The sequence below is a fragment of the Aulostomus chinensis genome, chromosome 7 (assembly GCF_037954235.1).
Source record: "Aulostomus chinensis isolate RoL2024-O1b breed Wild chromosome 7, RoL_Achi_v1.0, whole genome shotgun sequence".
Taxonomy (NCBI): domain Eukaryota; kingdom Metazoa; phylum Chordata; class Actinopteri; order Syngnathiformes; family Aulostomidae; genus Aulostomus; species Aulostomus chinensis.
This window is the reverse complement of record NC_141326.1, coordinates 12,217,426-12,239,875: the sequence shown is the minus strand read 5'-3', so window position 1 is coordinate 12,239,875 and position 22,450 is coordinate 12,217,426. Positions and strand designations below refer to the sequence as shown.

Genomic DNA, 22,450 nt, shown 5'->3' with positions numbered 1-22,450 from the left:
GACTAGCATCACACGGACTGAGTGACTGGCAGTATGGGGAAGGGTTTATCTCTTCTTTGTGCCCTTCATAAACATCTTCTTGATGTCTGTACTGATTATTCCCAGCTAGATTCTAGTACCTAAAAGCAGTACTTCAAGTTAGCGGGGGTTTCTGCTCAAGTTATTTAGTGCGGAAACAGAAGAGGAATGAAGCTCAGAAGAAGAATGAAAGCACCACCAGCAGCATAATGTAGTTTCATAAGACAAAGCTAAGATATCACACTTAAAATTTAATTTCACAACCATCACAACTATCAGCAATTGTGCAAATGGTAATTTTAATTCAGCTTTAGCTTTTGTCACACTGTGAGCTTGGCATTTGCAACATAATTAATCTACTGTAACCTGCGTCCTATTACTAGAACAAGCATCTTTACATCATAAGGAACGTACATCAATTTTAGCTAAGTGTCTGCACTCTTTCCACGTGATTTTGTGTTCCAAAACAAATTGAAAAGCAAATTGTTTTATTTCACTGTGATAATGACGGTTATCGCCTTACTGATATCCTCCCTGTAAATGACTGATATCAGAAACTCTTCACGAAAATGTTCACCAAAGTAATAAATCAATTGAAACACTCGATAAGAACAGACACCTCTTTGCAACCGGTGGAGATGCCCCCTGCTGGCCAATAAAAAGAATGCAGTTTTAAGGCACTTCCCCACTTTGGTCCCAACACTGAACTCTAACAGATATTCTGGACTCAAACTCCACAGTAGCAGCAGGACCACCAGCACAAATGTAAATTGCACCACAACAGAACTTTTAAAAGGTTCCCTTTCTAAAATGTGCCTCAAACTGTAATTCCTTCTATAATACTGTGGTGGGCCATGGCTTGAGTCCCCCACCAAACAGCAGATCGCCAGAAAACATTAAAAACAAAGAAATATAAACCTCTTGAAAAGAGCATAATACAAGAAAATGCTCGACCTACAAACTAAGAAAAATTTAAGTGTTTTAAGATAAACTTCTGCCCCACCATGTAAGCAATGGAGAATCATGATCCACCTTATGTAGCGACCACAATACCTTATAAATCCCTAAAGCTAGACCGTGTGTAGGTAGACAGTACCAGTGTGCAAAAGTGAAGGAGTGCGGACTGATGCAGGAGCAGCTGTGGTGGTCCTGAAATCAGATTCTGATTCTGAACAAGCCCTGACTCAGCTGAAGGCGGAACAGTCGACAGTTAGCAATGCGCAGGGCAGCACAGGCTGTTTTGGAGAGGTCACTGGATAACATAGGCTTGGTGCGATGCCATGTCCCTGTGCTACGGCGAAACTCACGGATGTAGTCGAAGTTGGTACCTGTGCACACAGGAAAAATCAACATTATGCATTCAAATGTGAAGGCTGTTTTACTGGACTCAGTGAAGCATGTTGGTTTGTTTCTGACCTGTGTCCAGGTCTCCCACGACATAGATATTTGCTCCGATGGGCACTGCGCCGTAGACAAATGATGAGCTAGTCTGGATACACAGATTCTGGTCGTCCAGAAACATCCACCTGCAACCCACCACACAATACCAGGGAAAAACTGTTAAAATGGTGTTTCCTGTTTGCTTACTGGTTAATATTTGTATCACTCAACCGCAACATCTGGGGCTTCCTGGAGTGTCCGATGACAATCAGGAAGCTTTTGTGTACTAAGATGCCCCCTCCTGGTCATTCAACAGCTAGAGCCATGAAGCCGGGAATTTCCCACAATTATAGACACAATGAGACTGCCTCTCCTACTGCAGTGGGTCCTCACAATACTACTGGTCCATGAATACTGAGTTAGCTACATCTTTTTTGTATTACATGTATATTTCCTGTAAAATTGTTTTGCTGAATGTTAGGTCTAACAGTGACAATTGATGGCTAATGTTGCTGTTACCTGCTAATAAGAACAGCCTTGACTGCATTTTACGACTTTCATAGCCATGTCAGTGAATTATTCATAATTATTTGCATTTGTAGATCTTTATTAAGCAGCCCAAAATAGTTTGTGTTTATTAGCGCGCTTCATGCTAATGCTAAAGGTTATTATCATGAAGAAATTACCATTTACATCAAAAAGACATGTTGCTGCATAGTGCATCTATTACTCTTCCAATCACACAGATAGAAAGATAGGATTACTGAATCCTGCCTGCATTCAAAGTACAGATTTACAAATAGTGTACATTTGAGGAGAAATATATATACACAGGTGAGTATATCAAGCGCACCTGAGCCTCAGCTGACCATGTAATAGCATGGTGTGGTACAGAGGGGACACCGATGACACTGGTAAAAGTATATATGTCAGTCACAGGCCCATATGCAAAGCCGGGTATCAGGAAATCAAATATGTATTAAAACATTTTGATTTTAAATGGAGGGGGGAAAAAACGCCTTCAAAGCAGTTTATTACAGACCTCCTCATCTCATCATGGTAGAACTCAGACTTGCAGGTCATCATGTGCCGTTGCTCGGGATTATCATTTTCTTGACTTCTCACTCCACCAAACACGTAGAGCTCCTGGCCGATGCCACATGCCACTGAGCCAAACCTGAACAGGAAAAATGTAAATTTGGTTGATGTATACACTGTTACACACAAATTGAGATTACTTTCAACAAAGCTACAGCAATTCTGTGAATAACAGCTAAGATTTCAAATCAAAATATATCCAAAACCAGCTAAGTGTTTCATTTCATCTCTCCAGGTGCTGCTATAAATCATGATAGGACACAGAGCGATTGAACAGGCTGAATAATGGCTCCTTCGTTGCCCTGAACAAATAGGTCAGTGTGGTTGTGTTGACATTTGAATGAAGACAAACTGAAAATAAAACTGACACGTTTCAGAGGTGACAATGACCACAAGGCGGTTTTTGTTTCCCGTCATGCCATACATGCAAGCTCAGTTAAATGTGTGAATTACGCAGTAAGAATTAAAACAGATGGTTAAAAAAAAATAAATAAAAAAGGGACATTACAGGAAAAATAAATAGAGAAGAAGAAAACAAATATTTGTTTGTCCAGCTCTACTAAAAAAGCTCACACAACCCGAGGTTTACCTTCTCTCTTTAAGAGGACAGAGGCCTGTCCACTGCTGAGTTTTGGGGTCAAAGCATTCAACTGAGTCAAAGAGCTTCCCGTAGGAGCCCCCACCCATGGCATAGATCTTCTTATTCATGGTGGCATAACAGCCCACCTGAGGGAGAAGGAAGACACTGTATGAGTCACGTTACTGTACATGAAGAGACATTCACTGCGGTTTGTCTGGTCCCCCGGACAGCTCAGTTCTGTTGTTTCATCTTGAAATTCTGGAGCACAGAACTCCACTGAGACCACTGAATAAGTGAGAAGCATGGTCATTTCAGAGGTCACATGGACAGTAGTCCCTCCACTGGCCACTAGGAGAATGCAGGTTTAAGGCACGTCTGGATTGGAGTCACTTATCAGACAGGAAGCTCCGTCAGTGGTTCTATGTGCTACCTTTCGGATCATAGTCATGCTGGTCTGCATCTTCCAGGTGTTGAAGTGAGGGTCGAACACTTCAACTGTGATCAGCTCCGTTGTTTCATTCTCTCCTCCAAGAACATAGATCAGACCATCCAGCTCCACCACACCCATGTTCTGACGAGCCTGCACACAGTCAAATGACTATTTAACAATGGCGCTGTGATGCCCTGAATGTCTGGCATCTGCGCACTGATCAATAATTATACAGATTCTGATGTCACGTAGCTCCCTCTGGGCCCACTCAAGGTTTTCTGACTATCCAGCACCTGGAAACACTCGAGTGTAAAATCAGTGGAGATCAGCTTTGGGGTCATAAAACATGCCTTTATCAATTCTAGTAATTTCAAAACGCAGGTCTGTAACAAAAACATGTTGTCTCATCATACTGGAGGTGCTGAGGCTCAGCAGTCCTGTGTCCATAAAAATCAATCAGTCATTAATGAAGTCTGATTCTGATACTTGAGTATTGAATACTGCTGATATTTAGTGATCACTGATTAAAATAATGTAAAGTTGGCTCTATGATCAGCAATTAATTCATCTTGCTTCAAATAATCAAGCACAACAGCAAAATGAAGCGTTTTCAAAGGCAAAGCAAACTAAAGATGTAGAAACTATGTGGGATCATGAGGTATAAAAAGAAGCAGTTGTGCACCTGTAGCATCGGGGGTATGGGGCTCCAGCTGTTGGAGTCTGGGTCATATTTCTCTCCACTGTCCAGGACCGTGTTGTGTTCATCTGTTCCACCCATCACAAACAGAAAACCCTCTAAAAAAAAAATTTAAAAAAAGGAAAAATAACGTTATTACAGACTCGTGTATTTGCTGAATGTAGTTCGTAAAATTGACCACATAAAAAAACCCCATCCTGGTCAAAGATGAATATTTTTGTTAAAAAGCGACGACAGCAGCACTTCCAGTATGATGGATGTATTTTCCTGTCTTAATTCCTCACTGACCAGCGGCAACCACCCCGTGGCCCAAGCGGGCGATGCTCATAGGCTGCAGCTCAATCCAGGCCTGGCGGTTGGTGTCGTAGAGTGGACACATGCAGCGAGTCACAGCAGATGGTTTCCTGGTTCTGTGCAGGACAGAAAAGCAAGAAGACAAGACAGATCACAAATGTAATCTCCTCTGCCCAGGCCTACATTTCACTCCTAAATGAGTTTAGCATTTCCACTTCCATTGAGGGCAAAACTGTGATTTGCGTGTAATTGAAAAACAGCTTGATCTGATCAAGTTGGATGAAAACATCTGAAACATTGTGTATAAAGTTATAATGTCAGGGAAAATTTGACCAGCTACTTAAGTGTTACTATACCATACAAGATTATGATAATCTTAAATCTGGTGATAAATCTGGAAGAAGAATTAAACAGACTGTAGATGGCACGAGTTAAAAAACACCAGACTGATACTCACTTGCGATCCTCTCCTCCGGTAATAACAATGCACTCAGAGTAACCTCGAGGTTTGAAAGCAGCCAGTAGAGCCTCGCCCTGCAGCTGAGTGTCCCCCAGCACTGACTGACAGTGCTCTCGGATCACCTCCCTCATCAGCGGCTCCCCCATGGCCTGATGGGATAGGATACAGCACAGCTGAGGTTGGCTACTGACCATAAAAACAACCCTTGATCCCACAGCCCCTCCATCAAATGGCTTCTGTGGAGGGGTTCAGGTCTTCAGTACCTGCTCTCTCAGGTAACTGGCATCCAGGCCCTGCAGCCACACGGCAGACATCACTTCCTTCATGTGAACCTGCAGATTTACATTGGAGCAACATTCACTTGTGTGGCTTAATGTGAGAACATTTAAAAAGGAGCATTCCACCTATTTTGATATCAAGACCAGTTCAGTGATCATCGCTCTTCATCCCAGAGGAACTTTGACAAGTCTATAAACAAAACTCTGAGATATAGTTTATATCTGTCTATCTATCTATATCTATATCTCTATATATATAGATATACACACACACACACACACATATATACACAGACACTTACCACAGCAATGAGAAAAAAGCATTTCTGGCATATTCCTCAATTTGAGCTACAGAACTGTGCTGAAATATTGAAGGTTCCATCCATCCATTTTCTACTCCTCATCCTGTTAAGGGTCACTGAGGGTGGGGGCTTGAGCCTATCCAAGCAGTTTTCGGGCAAGAGGCGGGGTTCATCCTCCAAAGACCCCATGCTAGAGCCGGGGCTCAAACCCAGAACCTTATTGCTGTGAGGCGACAGTGCTAACCACTGCACCACCATGTCGCCCCAGCAAATGTGGCTCTGCAGGTGTTTCTGCTTCCTGTACACTCAAGCTGCCAATGTGTTGCCAATTTGTTCCACATCTTTAGCTGTTTACCTGCATGGACCAAAAGCCTACACAAGCAAGAACACTTGTACTAAAACATCATCCTTTGCCTACAGACTCTGCATTTATATACGAATATCTGTTTATAGAACTTACACTTCTCTCATGTCCTCACTGAACCTGAGTGAGTCAGTGTTACCTACCCTGCGATCATCCGGGTCATGTGCGAGCCATCTCACCACAGCCTCAAGGATATGCTTTTCATTGCCAACATTCAACTTCTCCATGGCCAACACCTCACAGAGACGGTCTGGAGGCATCTCTCTGAACTCTTCAGTGAGCGCCACATCACGGAAATGCGTCTGCAGGAACTCGGTGGCAGCATAGTGGACGTGGTTGAGGCAGTAGTGGAGGGAGAAGAGACGGATACCGATACAGTTCTCTGCTGTGATGCAACTTTCAAGAAACTGGCAGCACAAGGACTTGAGGTCAGTCATGAGAAGCAGGTCAGACGCCTGCACCATGTCCTGGATTGTCCCTTCATTCAAAGTAATCTGTGTGTCAGAGCAGACAGTCAAACACTAGAGGGTGGGGCAGAACAGTGAAATTAAATATGACAATGATTTGTATTTCCCACACCTTAACTCTGTATATGTTGCTGATGTATGTTATATCACTTTTGAAAGTATCTACACTCACTTCACCACTGAAGATGTAGTCCAGGATCTGTTTCATGATTGCCATGGAGACCCCCTGCAGCTCAATCCTGTACGTTGATCCATCTTCTTTTGGAGGATTGTAGTTCAACTTGGTCCTAACATCAAATCATCAAAACAGCTGAATGTGACCAAATATGAAAATAAGACACCTTCAACAATTTCAACCTCTGCCTAGTGCCATTGCCAGTGTGGAAGTGGCCACACCCATGTAGCTTAAACATCAGCAACACATGATGAGGTTTACTGACCTTATGTAAGGGCTGGCCGCAGCAAGGATGTTCTTTTGGACAGGAAGTTCTTCTCCATCCACCACCAGCAGGGCATCGTGGAAGCTCTGCTCTTGCCAGAAGCTGCGAAGGACTCTGAGGAGATTCTGGGAATGTTGTGGGTCAGAAACCTTTGAACCAGCTTCAGTAGGTGCAGAATCTGGCATGTTTAGGCCTCTAACAGTCCAGCTGTGGCGTTGGTCACTCCTTTGTGCATAGAAAAAGGACAATTTACAGAACGTCTTTTAATTTTAAATCAAAACTCACCAACAAACAATAAAACATTGTGTTAAGAATGAGTGCAAATGTTCAAGTGACAGTCTTCAGTTCGGCTTACACAAACGACAAGACACAGCACTTCTTTTCATGATGCCACGCCCCTAATCGTCCTCTGCAACAACACGCCACAGTGGGTGGTGACAACACACTGTCACATTAATAGCATTAATAGGAATTATCCAAATGCCAAAATATATACATAAACATGTGTGTGTAATAAAATTAAATGCGTCGGCAGGGATATCACTTGAATGGCGACTGTGGAGCAGATTTACGGCTCGTACAACGACTCGTTTGAACAGGAACAGGTAAGTTAACAACATGCCATTGTAGGAACTGAATTGAAGAAGCCTCTTGGATAAGAGGTGAAACGTCTACACCAGAAGAAGTCCAGTCGCCTACGCCTAACTCGGAGACGGGCAATTGTGGTGAATCAGAGTTCAGTTCCATGACCAACTTCCCAGGCTCATCAATGGGGTTCGGCGAACAGCTGGAGAAAAGCTAACAAGCTAACGTTAGCACTGCAACCGACATGTATTTACAAATGTCCTATGTCAAAACAAACCAAAAAAGGATTCACTACAGATAGGTCTCCCATTCACAATTCATTGTGGTTGGAAGGTGTGAGTTCACCAATGTCAACATTATTGTTAGCCGAGTGAGCCCGCAAACGGGGGGAGCTCGAGCCCCGTTTCTGTTTACAATTGTTCAATGTTGCTGTCTCATGTTTTCCTTCTATTTACAATGAAAATGTACTCGTGTTGGGTGTCTTACCTTAAAATAAGAAAGCGGGCCTCTCCTGCTTAAGGACACAGCCTGACCTAACTACATTTCCAGCGACAAGAGTCATTCTAAGGTAGGATGTTATATGTATACGTCAAGACTCATATTGCGTTAGATTTACGGCCCATGGTGGGCTCGTTAAAACAACTTCTGTGAAGACACGAATACATGGCTTCCGCATCCTAAAAAAGAAGTAACAATACGAAAATGTGTTGATAAAAAGAAACATGTGGCGAACGCTAATCTGAAACAAATCCACGGATTAGCTCTAAACGAAATGTGTACATTTTGTCATGAAGCGGTAGTGTTGGTGGTCCTGAGCCGCCCTGAACGCAGCATCGGCGCAACGGAAAACGTGGAGCTAAGAGACGTCTCAATACTTTGTTTGCAAACTTTTGTATTGCAAACCAATGACTTTAGCAACAAATAAACGGTATGTTGTATTAATGCATTTCTCCAAATAATACGCGACTTGAGATAAACCAAAAAAGACACGTGTATATATTGTTTAGATTTCGTTTTGGTTGTACAAAGATCGGATGAAAAAGTAGTGGATCGAGGCCTGGCTGTGACACAGCCAGTTGAACGAGAAAGTCTACAACCAAACGGACTTCCGGTGTTCTTCAGCAATATTACTAGACAATTAAGTTAAACAAAACAAATATATATTAATAAAGAAGCAGTAAATCTGTAAATCATAGCAGTAAATCTGTAAATCATAGCAGTAAGTGATGCTGACGTGCTAATGTGCTATCCTAGCTAAGATGGGAGAGCAACATTTTTGTAAAACTGTTGGTGTTGTCTGCGCCCAAATGTGCTAGCGCCTCTCAAAATTTATTCTTTTAAAGGACATTTACTCGACATATAATGGCTACTAAGTAATATTTAAATGTTGTTCTTCGCTCGAACAGTGTGTTTGACAGAACGTAACAGGAGACGCACCGTGGAAGTCCAAACATGTCTCGCAATACCCGGAGCAAATTATCTCCGTGGATCGAGCGTTTGATTCAGTGCTACGGCGGTGAGGGGGACCGTAGCAGCGGGCAGCTGAAGGCTCATGTCACCTCGGTGGGTCAGATGACTCAGTCCCAGGCCCAGGGTTCTGAGGGCCCCACATGGGTCCTCTTCCTGTCTGATGATGTGGTCCAGATCCCTGCCATTCTCACCTCACAAGCCTGGGAGCATCTACAGGACCAGGAGGACAGGGAGTGTTGCACCAGTCTTATAAACACTACTGTTTGCATCCGGGATTACCAGCTACAGTTTCACATGGCCATGGAGCAGACCAAGTGCAGGTTCTTCTTATCAGTTGGAAAGCTGGTCTCAACCTCTGCTGGTCCAGTTAAGGACAGCTCCCCTTGCTGCACCATCTTGCCTTCTGTCAGGTTGAAGATCCACAGGACATGGAGGGAGTTGTTGAGTCGGGACACCGTGGACTCCCAGATGAGCCAGTCTGGGTTTGATCTATCAGAGCTGCTGGGGGAGTGGCAGCATGACTGCTTGCAGGATGTGGTGGAAGATGTGCGAGAGAGGCTGATGACAGTAAAGAGCCAAGCTGTGAGCCAGCAGCCCTCCACCTCGACTTGCATCCCACAGCTGAACCATCAAGATACGTTCACCACCACAACATGGGACATAGACCGCATCCAGTATAAAGGAGAGAGCGGTTTCAGCGTCCCTATAAAGTGCCTTCTCATCCCAGAAGAAAATGCTCTACAATCTACTAGAGGAAGCAGGACACTGAGTGAGCTTCCTGCTGCCTCTGAGGACACAAGGATGGAACATTCTGAGGCCACGCAGCCGTCTGTTGATGAGGCTGCCTGGTGGATAGCTGAGCCAGCCGCTGTAGAGACGGAACACCACAACTCATCTTCCTCTGTGGAGGACATGGTCACAGGGATGATTGATATTTATGAAGGACCTTCAGCCAACCCTTGGGACATGTTTCCTCCACCATGTGTGTCCTCCTGGTCCTCTGATGAGTTTGAAGATGCAAAATCAGTCGGGTCCCTGCACAGTCCCACCGCTGCTAACGGCACAGCAGAGATGCCTGCCATCTTTCCCAGCACACAGCTTCCTGTCCACAGCAAAGAGGAGCATAGCTACTTCCCGCCATACCAGAACCCGCCGCCCACCAACCCCTGCTCTTCAACTTCAGTTTGTGTCAGTAGTCTATCTGAGACACTCACAAGGCCGACAGACCTCTCGCCCACTGCAGATGACCACAGCACCCACACAGCACAAAACATTCCTGCTTTGCACGAGGACAGACAGGACATGAACGCACACGTAGAGACAACATGTAGAAAAGCAAAGAGGAAGACAAACAGAGAGGTCACACCAGATGCACTGAGCATATTAGTGGAGGAGGAAGCTCAGATCATTGCTAGCCCCCCTTCATGGCTCTTTGACTCACAGGCGGGCTCAGGGTCTGACAGAGGTACGTGTCAGCAGGCTCAAACTGGAAGGACACATAAAAGAAAAGCACCAAGTCTTCACAGCGACGGCAAGTGCTTCTCTTACACCTACAGCGTGTCTGGACAGAATCTGCAGGATTTCAGTCAATTCAAAATGTCTGAGTCTCTGTTGCACTGGGCCGTGAAGTATCTCCTGGTTCCGACACACACGGTACCCGTACATAGCAGCTCTGACCCCTGCTGACATGAGCGAGGTCACGTCACGTTAGCTCCAAAATGTTGGTGCTATTTTTTTCGTGTTAGAAACTATTCAGAACAATGTGTTTGATTTACTAAATATGGTGACTTGTTGCGTCGAACAGCTCTGTTTAGTTGAATCCATTTTGTATGGTTAAGAAGTGAAGTGAATTAAAACCTGCTTTGTAAAAGTAAACGGTCCATTGATGTTCAGAGTTGTAAAAAAGTATGAAAAAAACAAACCTACAGAACTTTAGAGAATTGATCAGGTTCAAGAAATGCAAACACAATCCTTCCTCAAGGTCCACTTTCTCACTTTCTGATCACACTTCTGCTGAAAGTAGTTGAGTACCAATGTGATGTCAACTCCAACTGTTGTTGTTATGTACTGAAATTTGAGTCGAGATTCTTCATGCAGGCTATCTGAGGTAAAACATGAGAAATAGGTGATGAGCATTTCCCCAATTAGATGCAAGTTTCTTTATTGTTCCCTGCACAAATAATGAATTCCTTGAGCAACTCGAGTTGAAGCGGAATATTGTACTCTCCTATTAGGCCAGTAGATGTCACCGAAGTCCACACAGGTTGTTGGATTCGTCCATTCTTACAGATCACAAAGATCCCCCCCCCCTTTTTTTTAATCAGCTTCCATAATTCACTCCCTGTGTGTGGATTCTTATACACTTTAAAATCAGTCAGATGATTTAACAGATCTTCACTGCAGGCACCATGTTCAGTTGTAACTAACTGGTGCTTCTTTAAAAACACTTCACTCCCCGGGAGCGTGGAAATGTTTTGTTGTCTCTCTGAACACCATCAGACTATTAAAATACTCATAAAATATAACAGGCGGTGAAACACAATTAGAGAGGTGTGTTTTATTTGTCCAGTCAATATCTGGTATTGCTTGGGAGTCTCTTGCCACGTAATAACCGGCACCGCTGTATTTGAAGTTGAGCTCTTGGTATCTTAAATATAAGTTTGATCAATTTTAACACCTCCAGACTGACGACCGTTAACCGGAGGTTTAACGTTGTCCTGTTGTCTGTCCGTCCATGTCAGGAATACTTGTCAGGAGAGAATTTCTTCATCCTTTGCACGGTGCTGAATATTGGGTCCGAGGTCACTGTCACTGCACAAAAATGGGATGTATCAGGAACGCACGCAAGAACCCCCCCTCCACACACACACACACACACACAGAGTTTTACACAAGCATCCACGAAGACTCAAGCACTAGCCGGAATGTTTTTAGCGGTCAAAAGTCACGGTCACTGTGATGAGTACAGTATTTATAGTATACAGTATATCGGGGATGCAGTATTTGTAGTATAAATATACTCTTATGTTGATGGGGTTACAACAGTTTATTATTGTGGAAGTGAGGATTCACACAGTGAGTATGATGGTGAACACATACACATGGTATGCAGCGCTGGACTCCACTTCAACGGTGAAGTGTGTTGGGGTTTTGTGTGGAGGCCGCAACTAAAACGTTTGGCAGTAAACACAATGTGGATTCACGCTGTTATAAGACTCACAATTTCACTTGATAACAACGCTGAAGCAACCGGTTCCAATCTGTAATAACCTGTTGAAATGTTGTGTCTGGAGCCTGAGTTATGTCTTTTCTCACACTGATGATGTCATACTGGTTCACATGTGAGATTCATTGAGCTGCATGATGTCATCATTCCACACATTTTGTAAATTCACCTCCTCTAACTGTCGGCCTGTAAACTCGTGAATCTTAAATGCAGTAACGCGTGGAACATCCTTCCTGCTCTCGTCGCTAATGTGACACGAGTATTCTGAAAAAAATTAAAAATCTCCTGCAATGCAGAGAGGCAGAATTTTCCAGCAGCCTTTCTTCGAAAATGTCAGATCCTGCATGTTGCAAACGTCTCATACTTTCATGTTAGTTTAGTTTTATTTGCTAATGAATCACCGAGTCTGCTGAGAGAGAAACAGAGAAAAGGCTGAGTTTCTGAGTTTATCCACTGAAACGCTCCAAACCTCTAATGTAAGCAGCAGCCAGCTGTGCGCACTTGTAAAGTTGTTATAATCCTCCTTTGACCTATAAACAGGAAAATACATAATATAAAGCATCATGCACATATCCACAAAAATACACCGTCCATGTTTTCCTTGTAAGGCAATGTAGCCCTTAGCAGCGGCCTGCAGCTTCTCAATAATTAAAAACATCGTGTTTCCTTTTGTCTGTCTTTGTTGAAAGCAGAAGAAACAAATCTTCCTCATCAGAAGAGCGCCTCTCGATTTGGTGGAAACCTCTTTCAGCGGAGCTTCTTTCTTCATGTTTAAATCTTCGTTTCATTATGGTGAGAGAGAAAAAAAGGAACATGCACCGCAAGTGTGGAAAATATATGCGAGAGGAGGAGTGGTCCGTCGTTCCATCCATCCATCCATCCATCTTAATCTCGTTAACGTGATACCTCAGGAGGGCCTCGAGAACTCTGCTTCCTCTGTGACACGCAGATGAACCGAAGGTCAAGGGTCAAGGTCACTCTCGCCCCACATGAGAACGGTTAAAGTTGCCATCTCCGGAATGGAATAGGCCACAAGGATCCACTGCAAATGTTTCGGTGGTCAAAGGTCAAGGTCACTGTGACAGGCGGGCGGCGTTCTCGTCAAACAATGACCTCAACATAATAACAAGAACGGCGTTTAAATAGAGCAAACAGATTGATATGTAAAGGTTTTTCAAAGACCAGACGATTAGGATTGATGATTGTGACGCTACTGAACAGAGAGAAAAGGAAAGAAACACAGGACAATGTTATTGATTCATTTAATTTAATTTATTTAATCAACTTAGAATCATTAAGAGGAGTGGGAAAATCTTCAGCTATAAATAACTACTACTAGTACTACTACTACTTCTACTATTGATAATAATACTGATTATAATGTGACTTGGACAGTTCTGTGCTTTGCTTGTAATTGCGTGTTTTCTAGAGAATTTCGCAGTCCTGAGAAGTGGAGTTAGGAGACGAGTCTGACACGAGTTAAAAGAAATTGTTTAAGTTATTTTCCTTTTATACACTTTGTTTTCATTTGCTCAAAGCCGCAGCAAGTCCCAGAAAGGACTCTGCAATGTTTGCTTGTTCTCTCTGTGTGAGCAACTCTCAGCGTCAGAGGTGGACGTGATATTTCAAACAGCACATCAGTGCGTTTATGTATTGGGTGCCCGGAAATTTTTCCAAATAAACACAGCTTGATTCAACCTGGGTGGGCAGACTTATCAAGCGGCTAATTCTATAAACAGATGAGGGAATAAGCCGGCACCTCATTGGTTGTTGGGCCGAGGAAGGGGGACGTGAGGGAGTTTCAGCGCAATGAAATTTTAATTAATGTGGGTGGGCTGAGAACACCACTGACTGTTTATGATGGACAATTTATTTCCCAGCGCAAAGTCAACATAACAGAGCAAACCTACAACAATTATTAACATTTCTTCTGGGGTCCTCATGAGGTTGGGGAGTCAGTCAGTGCAGGAGAGGAGCTCCGGGAGCAGCCTCAACTTTCCCCGGCGTCATGGCTCTCTACCACGGCCGTCTGGCCTCATTCGGGGTGCCGTCCTCGGCTCTGAACCTCTCCGGACCTCCGCTGATCTACTTGTACGGTGGGGACAGCGGAGGAGTCGGTCCGCTGAGCTTCGTGACGACGCGCCAGGAACCCCCGCAGAAGCCGCCCTACAGCTACATCGCGCTCATCGCCATGGCCATCAAGAGCGCACCGGAGCAGCGCGCAACGCTCAGCGGCATCTACCAGTTCATCATGGACCGCTTCCCTTTTTATCACGACAACAAGCAGGGCTGGCAGAACTCCATCCGTCACAACCTCTCTCTCAACGACTGCTTCATCAAGGTGCCCAGAGAGAAGGGCCGACCCGGTAAAGGCAGCTACTGGACGCTGGACACCAAGTGCTTGGATATGTTTGAGAATGGCAACTATCGCCGGAGAAAGAGAAAGGGGAAGATTCAGCAGGAGGTCCTGGACTCCAGAGCTGCTGGACACAAGCGAACCAAAGGTCCAGGGCCGTCCAGGGACCCTCAGTTCTCTCTGAAACAAAGCGCCTTGGTGGTGGCGGAGGTCTCAGTCAGGCAGGATGCAGAGAGGACGGAGACACAACCAGACTCTAAACCTGTTCTTGTCGAGTTCAATCATGTTGAACAGCCGCAAAATTTACCCCATCAATACGTCACTGCGCCTGCCAGGAAGAGGTTTGACGGCCCTCAGTCAGAACAGTGTCCGGCTCAGAGCCACGCGTCACTGTGGATGGAGGGCGCACAACTCCCCGGCGCGTCGCTGCGCCGCCAGCCAGAGGAGAGGTCCGCATTCAGAGGCAGAGGTCCGCTCTGCGCCGTCAGCTGCACAGGAAACACGGACTTAGTCTCGCGTGTGCATGACAGACATAAAGGAAATGCTACGAGCAGGGAAAAATCCAAAGGTTTCAGCATCGAGAGCATCTTATCCAAGAACGATGACGAAATGCTCAGCGACAACAGCGGACTGGCGACGGAGGCAGAACGCGCGGTGTTCGGTCCACCTGTGCAGCATCAGTTGTACCCGGTGGGATTTCCTCTCTGCTCTTACCTGTCACTCACCTACCCCGACAAAGTCCTCCATAACAAATGAGAAGACTTCAAACCCAGAAAACCAGACTGGTGTGTTATACGCACAAATGTGCGAATGTGTCACGTCCACAAGTTGCTTCTTGCTGCTTTCTTGTTTTCTGCTCTGCACATGTTGTTCCGCTTTTAAACACAAACACATAAATATCTTGTTATGCTTCCGGTATGCAAGCTACGTCACTCATGATAGAAAAACCCACTTACAGTAACTATGAGCACATCAGTGACGCATTTGTTAACCGGACTTGGGGCACTGGTACTATAAAGGATTTGTGCTCAAGATCAAAAACTATTTTACATTCAACTTTTCTCTGAGCTTCATGTGTGAAATACAATCAAGTTTATTAATAAACTGCAGTTTGGCATGAGACACCCTGTTCAAGTGCAGGAGGCTGCTGCTATTTGAATAAAATGACATCTTCGCACTGTTTTTTGTAATTAAAAGGCTGCTGCATTCACAGAAAGTGGTAGAATGACATTAAAGGGGCCAATAAGAGGCCATCAGTTCTACAAATGTGGATGAAACGTTCTTGATTGCGTTCTTCTGAATGCTGATGTGGACTGAGGGTCACCAGGCTTGAGCTGTTGAGAATTAAACACCTGTCAGTTTAGCTGTCCTGCCCATTCAGTGAAGACAATATGACCAAACCCATTCCAGTCTCAATCCAGGATGTAAACATACCATCAGTGCAAAACTAGTTTTAGTATCAAGCTTCATTTATTATGTCCATACAGGAAGATGCGGACACGCGGCCTAAAGTGCCACGTCCCAGTGAGCGTGACTCAAGTTTCTGTTGTTGTTACTGAATTAATATAGATCTCTCGCACAACATCAGATTAGTAGATAATAGTAATTATGCAGATAACACGATGAATGTATTAATTGTGCTGCTCCTATTATGGAAAATGATACTCACATTTGTGCTTGAAAACAATTATTATGAGGTCCAAGCCTTCCATTGACCAGAGGTTATTGAACGCTTTTAAACTTCTTCTGGAACACACGATGAGTCTCATTAAGCAACAGACCCACATTAGAATACTGACACTGAGGTTGTATTATTGCGCCTGACATTCAGCGGCCTGTCACCAACTATTTCAACAGGATATCTGATGTAAACGATGAATTTAGAAACAATTTGATACAATGCTTTTTCCATTGTAAATGTTCAAAATTATTTAATTATTATTATTATTGCAAAAAAAAAACAACACCTAAATTAAGTCATTAATCTTTTGCTAATTTGGCTAATCAGATTTATTTTTTCACACCAAATATGCTTGATTTCTTTTTAGAACAAGGTAACAAATGGTAGGAAAATGATATTTCCTATTACGATTTATTCAATGATCGGATTTAGTGACGTTTAATCAGATTTCACATGATGCTCATGTAAATCCGTAACAAGCATTTAAGTAGAAACGAACTCAAGCAATTCCTCAAACTGGGGACCAACTAACAGACCCTCAGGAAACATGGGGTGCCTGGACCCCACTTTGAGAACCCCTGCCATAGCAAGTTGGCCTCATAGCATCAGTTCATGAAAAACAAACCTCACAGAATCGTTGTTTTTGTTTAAGTTAACAAGAAAAAGTTAACAAAAAAAAAATCAAGCGTCCATTAACAATCGTTTTCTGAGAAAAACCTGCTTAGTCACGATGCTATTTTGGGTTTTGAGCTATTTTCAACTACAGAAGCTCTTGATCTCTCTGGTCCGTGTTTCATGACCCTCCGACTCTTTCCAACTCTTTCATCCCAGTGTGCATCTAATGGTCTGATGCTATTGTCAGGCCTAAATGAGCCTTTCATAGCTCCAACATGCCGCAGAATGACACCTGCATGAAATCAGAGTGCTATGCTGACAGCATCATTACAAACAGACAGCAGCCATGTCTAAATATAGGCCTATAGCTTTATAGTTTACACACACACACGCGCGCACACACACACACACACACACACACACACACACACGCCTGTGTGAGGCAGGCGCTCTGCAAATCAGGAATGTTTGTTGAAATAAATAAACGTCCCCACATTTGAGGAGAGGAACTCACAATCACAAGCATTTCCTTTGTATAGGATTCTTTTGGTCGGATGTGTAAATAAAACCAAATGAAACACTCGGAAGGGGGGGAAAATGGAGGAGGAGAAAAAAAATAAGTGAGAAGTATTGGTTGAAGTGAAGAGCTGGCGCCGTAATTGGCCCGGCCGTCTCTTCATCCTCCGGTGATCTCGGAGAGCTTCCACAAGCAAAGACAATTAATACATGTTAGTTTTCGGATGGTCTGGGCGAGTGTTTGCACTGTAAAAGATCCTCATGAGAAAGCAGCTCAGACAAAAAGGAAATCCAAGCAGTCTTATTTGTTATCTAAGAAAATAAATGGTGCTGATGGGTTGTGGTCAAGCATTAGCACCGGTCTGAACTCCTCACTGAGGACATAGAGATGCTTAATGCCCGTGGAACACGGCTCAGATTCTCTCCTCCTGGTTACAACCCAACCTCCAGTCTGTGTCACCAGGGCATCAGCTGCATGCATTTACTTTCATTCGTTCTCAATAAATGACATGAAACATTCCAATTCCTCAATCAGCTTAAAACGAAATCTTTCCTCGTCCTCTGGGATCAATTTTCCTCCTGGATTGCAGGATTCATTACTGTTCCACAGCGCTTTTTTATCTTTATTGTTTCACCGAAACAGATTTGCAATTTAAAAAAAAATGTCATTTGAAAACAAAATTATCAAAACATAACAAGATATCATGACAGATGAGTTAAAGTGTAACAGAATCCTTTCTTTGAGAATCCAAAATGCTTTGATAATTTTGCTCTAAAATCACATTTGTTTTTAAACTTGTAGACACGTTCCACTTGAGCCTATGATAAAGACACAACACTATTCCCTCCACACCATAAATCCGGGGGAAAAAGCTGGTCAGGTGACTTTGGGGGGCATTTTTCCAATCACACTCACCCATTTTTATCATAAACATGTAATCAATTCATTTACATGTTCTTTATAGAATAATAATGATCATTTTTGCTGGTGGCGACGGCTCCTTGAGAGTGGTGTTTATCCTTTCTTCAGGTTGTCTCAGTGAATGTCAACTACCGTCTCTTTCAGCGACCGTGGCCATGGCTGCTCTGGAAACCTCGTTCTTCTTCTGTTTAATCCAAACAAACCAGAAACAGAAAATGCATCATTTCCTGTTTGAAAGAGGATTCTTCCCCAGGAAAAGACCCATCAGACACAGTGGGTGTTCAGAACATCGAATGTCCCTTTTGTAGGGATGAAAACACACCATCACCATCCAACTCCTAAAAAAAAAAAAGACGTATACGGTTGATCGTACTCCCATTACGGACTTGAAATTTACGTTGCTAACGGAAGTCAGATCAAATCTAAAAATATAAATATCACACATAAAAAGGCCATTATATTGTAGATTTTATTTGAAATTAGTTTGTAGCTATTCTTTTTTTTTTTTTAAAGAATATCACGATTATGAAAATACTCCATCCAGGTGAAATCCTTTTTTTAAGGTTGGTATTGTAACAAACTTTCATTTTGTTCTCCACACACTCGGTCACATCTCCCGTGTGCTGATGCTGTCATTACATTGTCAAGATATTAGTCCTTTTGTGTCTTGGGTTCGCAGTTGGCTTACACACTGTATCACTTTCTTCCTCAGCTGATGAAGTTTAATGTTTGGAACCTTAAAAGATTTGCCTCCTTGACAGTGGAACACATTTCATCTGATGGTAACTGTGGTGATAAATTCCTTTGACCAGAATAAAATGGATTTATCTTCAGGGATCAAACATGAACTGTTCAACCTGATGAGTCTTTCAGTGAGAGAAACCGGTCATCCTGAGCTCCTGTGGGGTCCAAGCGTGGGTATAAATGAGGATTGTTGGACTGTCGAGTCTCTGTAGTCAGAGGAACAGAGGAACATAGCGCCAGTCATTGTCCCCGTGTGCAATCACGTCTCAGTGCTAAATCACATGGTTAAAAGCTCGCCGGTTCAAAAGGGTTCCTAATCCTAGTGTTTATTGTATTTTTTCACTCTCTACATAAACCGGCTACACTTGTCCAAATACACACTCAGCACAGGGAGGAGGGCGGGGCCGTGATGAAGATTGATGGCTTCGGCTCAGGCAACATTAGCTGCTAATCAGCTTTCCTGGCTCAACACCCCAGTACATCATCATCATCATCATCATCATCATGTAGCTCAAACTTCCCCCCATACACACACACACACACACACACACACACACACACACACACACACACACACACACACACACGCACGCACGCACGCACACACACACACACGTATACGCACGCACACCCATGCACAAACAAAGAGTAACTGTGTCAAATCTCACACACATTGGTGCTCATGCAGCTCAGGCTATGGACATCTCATATATATTTTAGACAAATTACAGGAAAGTCTGAATTGGATGAACAGAGAATAACAATAGAGTTGCTCACACATTTGCTACTCTCACGAATCACACTGTTCACAATCGCCTTGACATTTAACGAACAGCGACTGGAGATTTTGGGGGTGTTTTAAAAAGATAGCTGCTAGTTGAGGTCCACACACACACAGACACAGACACACAGACACAGACACACACACACACACACACACACACACACACACACACACACACACACATCACACTGTGCACCCACACTGCTCAAAATATAGCCTACATGCAAGCCACGACTTTCTGGAAATAGACTAATCCTCTCATACCAAACAAATTCAGACAGAGCCGACAATCATTCCACATGAAAGCTGCAGCTGACATCGCTATGGAGAGTTGGAGGCAGCAAATGTTGCTGCTGAACCCTTCATTGGTTTTTGCTTTACCCCAAACTGTTAAACTCAGCCTTGTTCCACCATACAATTCTGTTCAAAATCAATCGAAGCCATCTGACTCTGTAGGGTACATGATTATCTTTTCTTTTTTCCTTTTTCTTTTTGATAATTTTATCAATGTAACCCAGTTTAATTCACATGTATAAGTATCATCTATCTCTCGAATGTGCTTATGTAGGTATTGTAAGGTAGCCATGTAAATTAAGCATACAGCGGTATAGAGGTAGCAATCACGATCAATGTACAGATTACAAACTGATCATATATTATAGATAAATGCATTGATCCGTCAATACATCATATCAGTGCATGTCGACCAACCCCCGCTGACGCTGTTATATCAGTGAAATGCCAGTATCGTCCAGCTCTACATTCTGAAACTGCGGTAGTTCTTCCGTGCTTGTTGGAGGTCGAACCTAAACAGTGAGATTTTTTTTCTACATATTTAATACACAAGCGCATGGTAGTAGTTTAACTCAGAGAGACAAATATTTATTTTTGTTCAACATTGCATGTGTTATAGTTGAAGCGAAGCTGAAATCAGTTCCAATCTTGATGGCATCATTGTTGGCTTTAGCGAGGAGACGGCTGGCTGCTGAACCGCTGCTCACACTGAGACTCTTCAACATCACTGCTGCTTTACTCCCTTCAACTGTAAATAAATATTGACAGTCTCATGGGGTTTGTGTGCGTGCGTGCGTCCGTGTGTGTGTGTGTGTGTATATATGTGTATACATGTGTATATGTACATGAGCACTGGCAGCAGGACTACCACACAGCAGTAGGATTACAAGGCACCCCCCCCCCCCCCCCAAAAAAAAAGACTGGGACCACCCTGACTTTAACACTTAATCCAGGAGGAAGGGGAGCTGCATCACAGGCTCACTCTTGGCCACGGCGCCCCTTGTCTCTTTCGCTCTCTCTCTCTCTCTCTCTCTCTCTCTCTCACACACACACACACACACACGCGCGCGCGCGCGCAAGTGTCCCCATCACTTCAAAGGACATTACATTGATTTATACATCCTGGAGACACACTCTGTCTCAACTTTAAAACACATCCTTGTCTCATATGGGTCCTTGCACCCGGGTACCGGTGAAATCTTTAAAACAGAAACATGCAGGGATATACAGTACAAGAAGAAACGTCCATGCAATGTGGGAGTTGTGTTACTACTACACACACGCGCACAGACACCCACATGCGTGCGCACACACAATTACACACACACGCACACACACATGCATGCACGCACACACACACACATTTACTTGTCTGTAACACTTAAGCCAAAACAAAACCAGCTAAGATTTATACCACACAGCTGTTCTTGCACAAATTGAGCGTTTGCAGAAAGTGTTGTTGTTGAGAGGGACTATGAATGCATCATAGTTTTGTTTCTATGTACAGAGTGTTGTGAGCGTGTCAACGTGTGTTTGTGTGTGTGTGCGTGTGTGTGTTTGTGCACACGTGCAGGTGTGTTTGTGTACACGTGCAAGTGTGTGTGTCTACTGTGAAACCCACAAGTCTCAGCTGTGTGGTGACTGTGTGTGGAAGTGCAACAGGGAGGAAAATCTAAGTGAAGTCTGCTGATGTTGAGCCACTTGGACGGTTCAGAGATGTGTGACTGATGTTGCACATTAGTTGTCGCAGATTGTTTGCACTCAGGGATGAAATAAAACACGATGAAATGACAGTTAAAGCCATTCAGAGAGGAAACAAAGAGAAAATCCAACAAAGAAGATAAAATTTTTAACTGAAACTTTGAACCTTTGCCCGGGTAGAACTGCACTACTACAGCTGTTAACATGAAGGGTCATTCTTGACCTTTGGAGCAGTGCGAGAGAAAACGTGTGAGAAAACAATCTGAAGCCTGCTGCGGCTTCACTGAAAGAAGATCTGAAAATCAATCTTGTGATGTTAGAAAGCTTGTGAGTGGACCAGAGTTCACATTCGTTTGTTATATGGAACTGTCTTTTCATTTTGACGTGTTTGGTACAGAGCATGAACATTCAGGAGGTCCAGTTCCACTCTAACTGCATGGTTGAGTTCCACAAAGAGTTTTTGAGGGTTTGAAATGTCTTATACTTTTGTGAATAGGCAGGAGTCACATAAGCACACACACACACACACACACACACACACACACACACACACACACACACACTACTGACTTAAAAAGACTGGTAAAGATGGAGGGACAGAGATTGGTCTTCTTTAACTCAAATAAAATGAAAATATACAGGCTGTGAAAAATACTCAGAGTTTTTTTACGCGGATAATGATATACGGATATAATATCATATAATGATAATATCATGTAATATAATGCAACATATATAGAAAATCTTA

General features: G+C 43.5%; 3 protein-coding genes across 4 annotated transcripts; 2 read left to right on the top strand and 1 right to left on the bottom strand.

Annotated features, from left to right (window-relative positions):
* Nucleotides 1-300: 300 nt before the first annotated feature.
* On the bottom strand, nucleotides 301-9,021 carry gan (gigaxonin). 2 transcript variants are annotated; one of them, XM_086208464.1, is made up of 13 exons: nucleotides 8,831-9,021; nucleotides 6,809-7,033; nucleotides 6,541-6,655; nucleotides 6,045-6,395; nucleotides 5,221-5,289; nucleotides 4,955-5,106; nucleotides 4,492-4,613; nucleotides 4,189-4,301; nucleotides 3,507-3,656; nucleotides 3,086-3,222; nucleotides 2,441-2,575; nucleotides 1,435-1,544; nucleotides 301-1,346 (listed from the first exon to the last, which is right to left on the bottom strand). In XM_086208464.1, exons 1-13 carry the CDS (start codon nucleotides 8,845-8,847, stop codon nucleotides 1,174-1,176), a joined length of 1,869 nt encoding a protein of 622 aa, XP_086064590.1. In that variant the 5' UTR covers nucleotides 8,848-9,021; the 3' UTR covers nucleotides 301-1,173. The 2 variants fall into 2 exon arrangements, with proteins under 2 accessions (XP_086064590.1, XP_086064591.1); XM_086208465.1 differs by lacking the exon at nucleotides 8,831-9,021 and adding an exon at nucleotides 7,880-8,034.
* On the top strand, nucleotides 7,256-15,570 carry foxl1 (forkhead box L1). The gene is made up of 2 exons (XM_086208467.1): nucleotides 7,256-7,413; nucleotides 12,782-15,570. The coding sequence occupies exon 2, from the start codon at nucleotides 14,098-14,100 to the stop codon at nucleotides 15,199-15,201; it is 1,104 nt and encodes a 367-aa protein (XP_086064593.1). The 5' UTR covers nucleotides 7,256-7,413; nucleotides 12,782-14,097; the 3' UTR covers nucleotides 15,202-15,570.
* acd (ACD shelterin complex subunit and telomerase recruitment factor) lies at nucleotides 8,067-12,333 on the top strand. The gene is made up of 2 exons (XM_086208466.1): nucleotides 8,067-8,321; nucleotides 8,800-12,333. Exon 2 carries the CDS (start codon nucleotides 8,846-8,848, stop codon nucleotides 10,547-10,549), a length of 1,704 nt encoding a protein of 567 aa, XP_086064592.1. The 5' UTR covers nucleotides 8,067-8,321; nucleotides 8,800-8,845; the 3' UTR covers nucleotides 10,550-12,333.
* Nucleotides 15,571-22,450: the final 6,880 nt, after the last annotated feature.

Excerpts from the sequence above, each read along its gene's own strand:
- gan (XM_086208464.1), bottom strand. Across the intron at positions 4,614-4,954 it reads ACCGGAGGAGAGGATCGCAA|AACCAGGAAACCATCTGCTG; the intron begins GTGAGTATCAGT and ends TGTCCTGCACAG. Across the intron at positions 3,223-3,506 it reads GCATGACTATGATCCGAAAG|GTGGGCTGTTATGCCACCAT; the intron begins GTAGCACATAGA and ends CTTCTCCCTCAG.
- acd (XM_086208466.1), top strand. The coding sequence starts at position 8,846 with ATGTCTCGCAATACCCGGAGCAAATTATCTCCGTGGATCGAGCGTTTG.
- foxl1 (XM_086208467.1), top strand. The coding sequence starts at position 14,098 with ATGGCTCTCTACCACGGCCGTCTGGCCTCATTCGGGGTGCCGTCCTCG.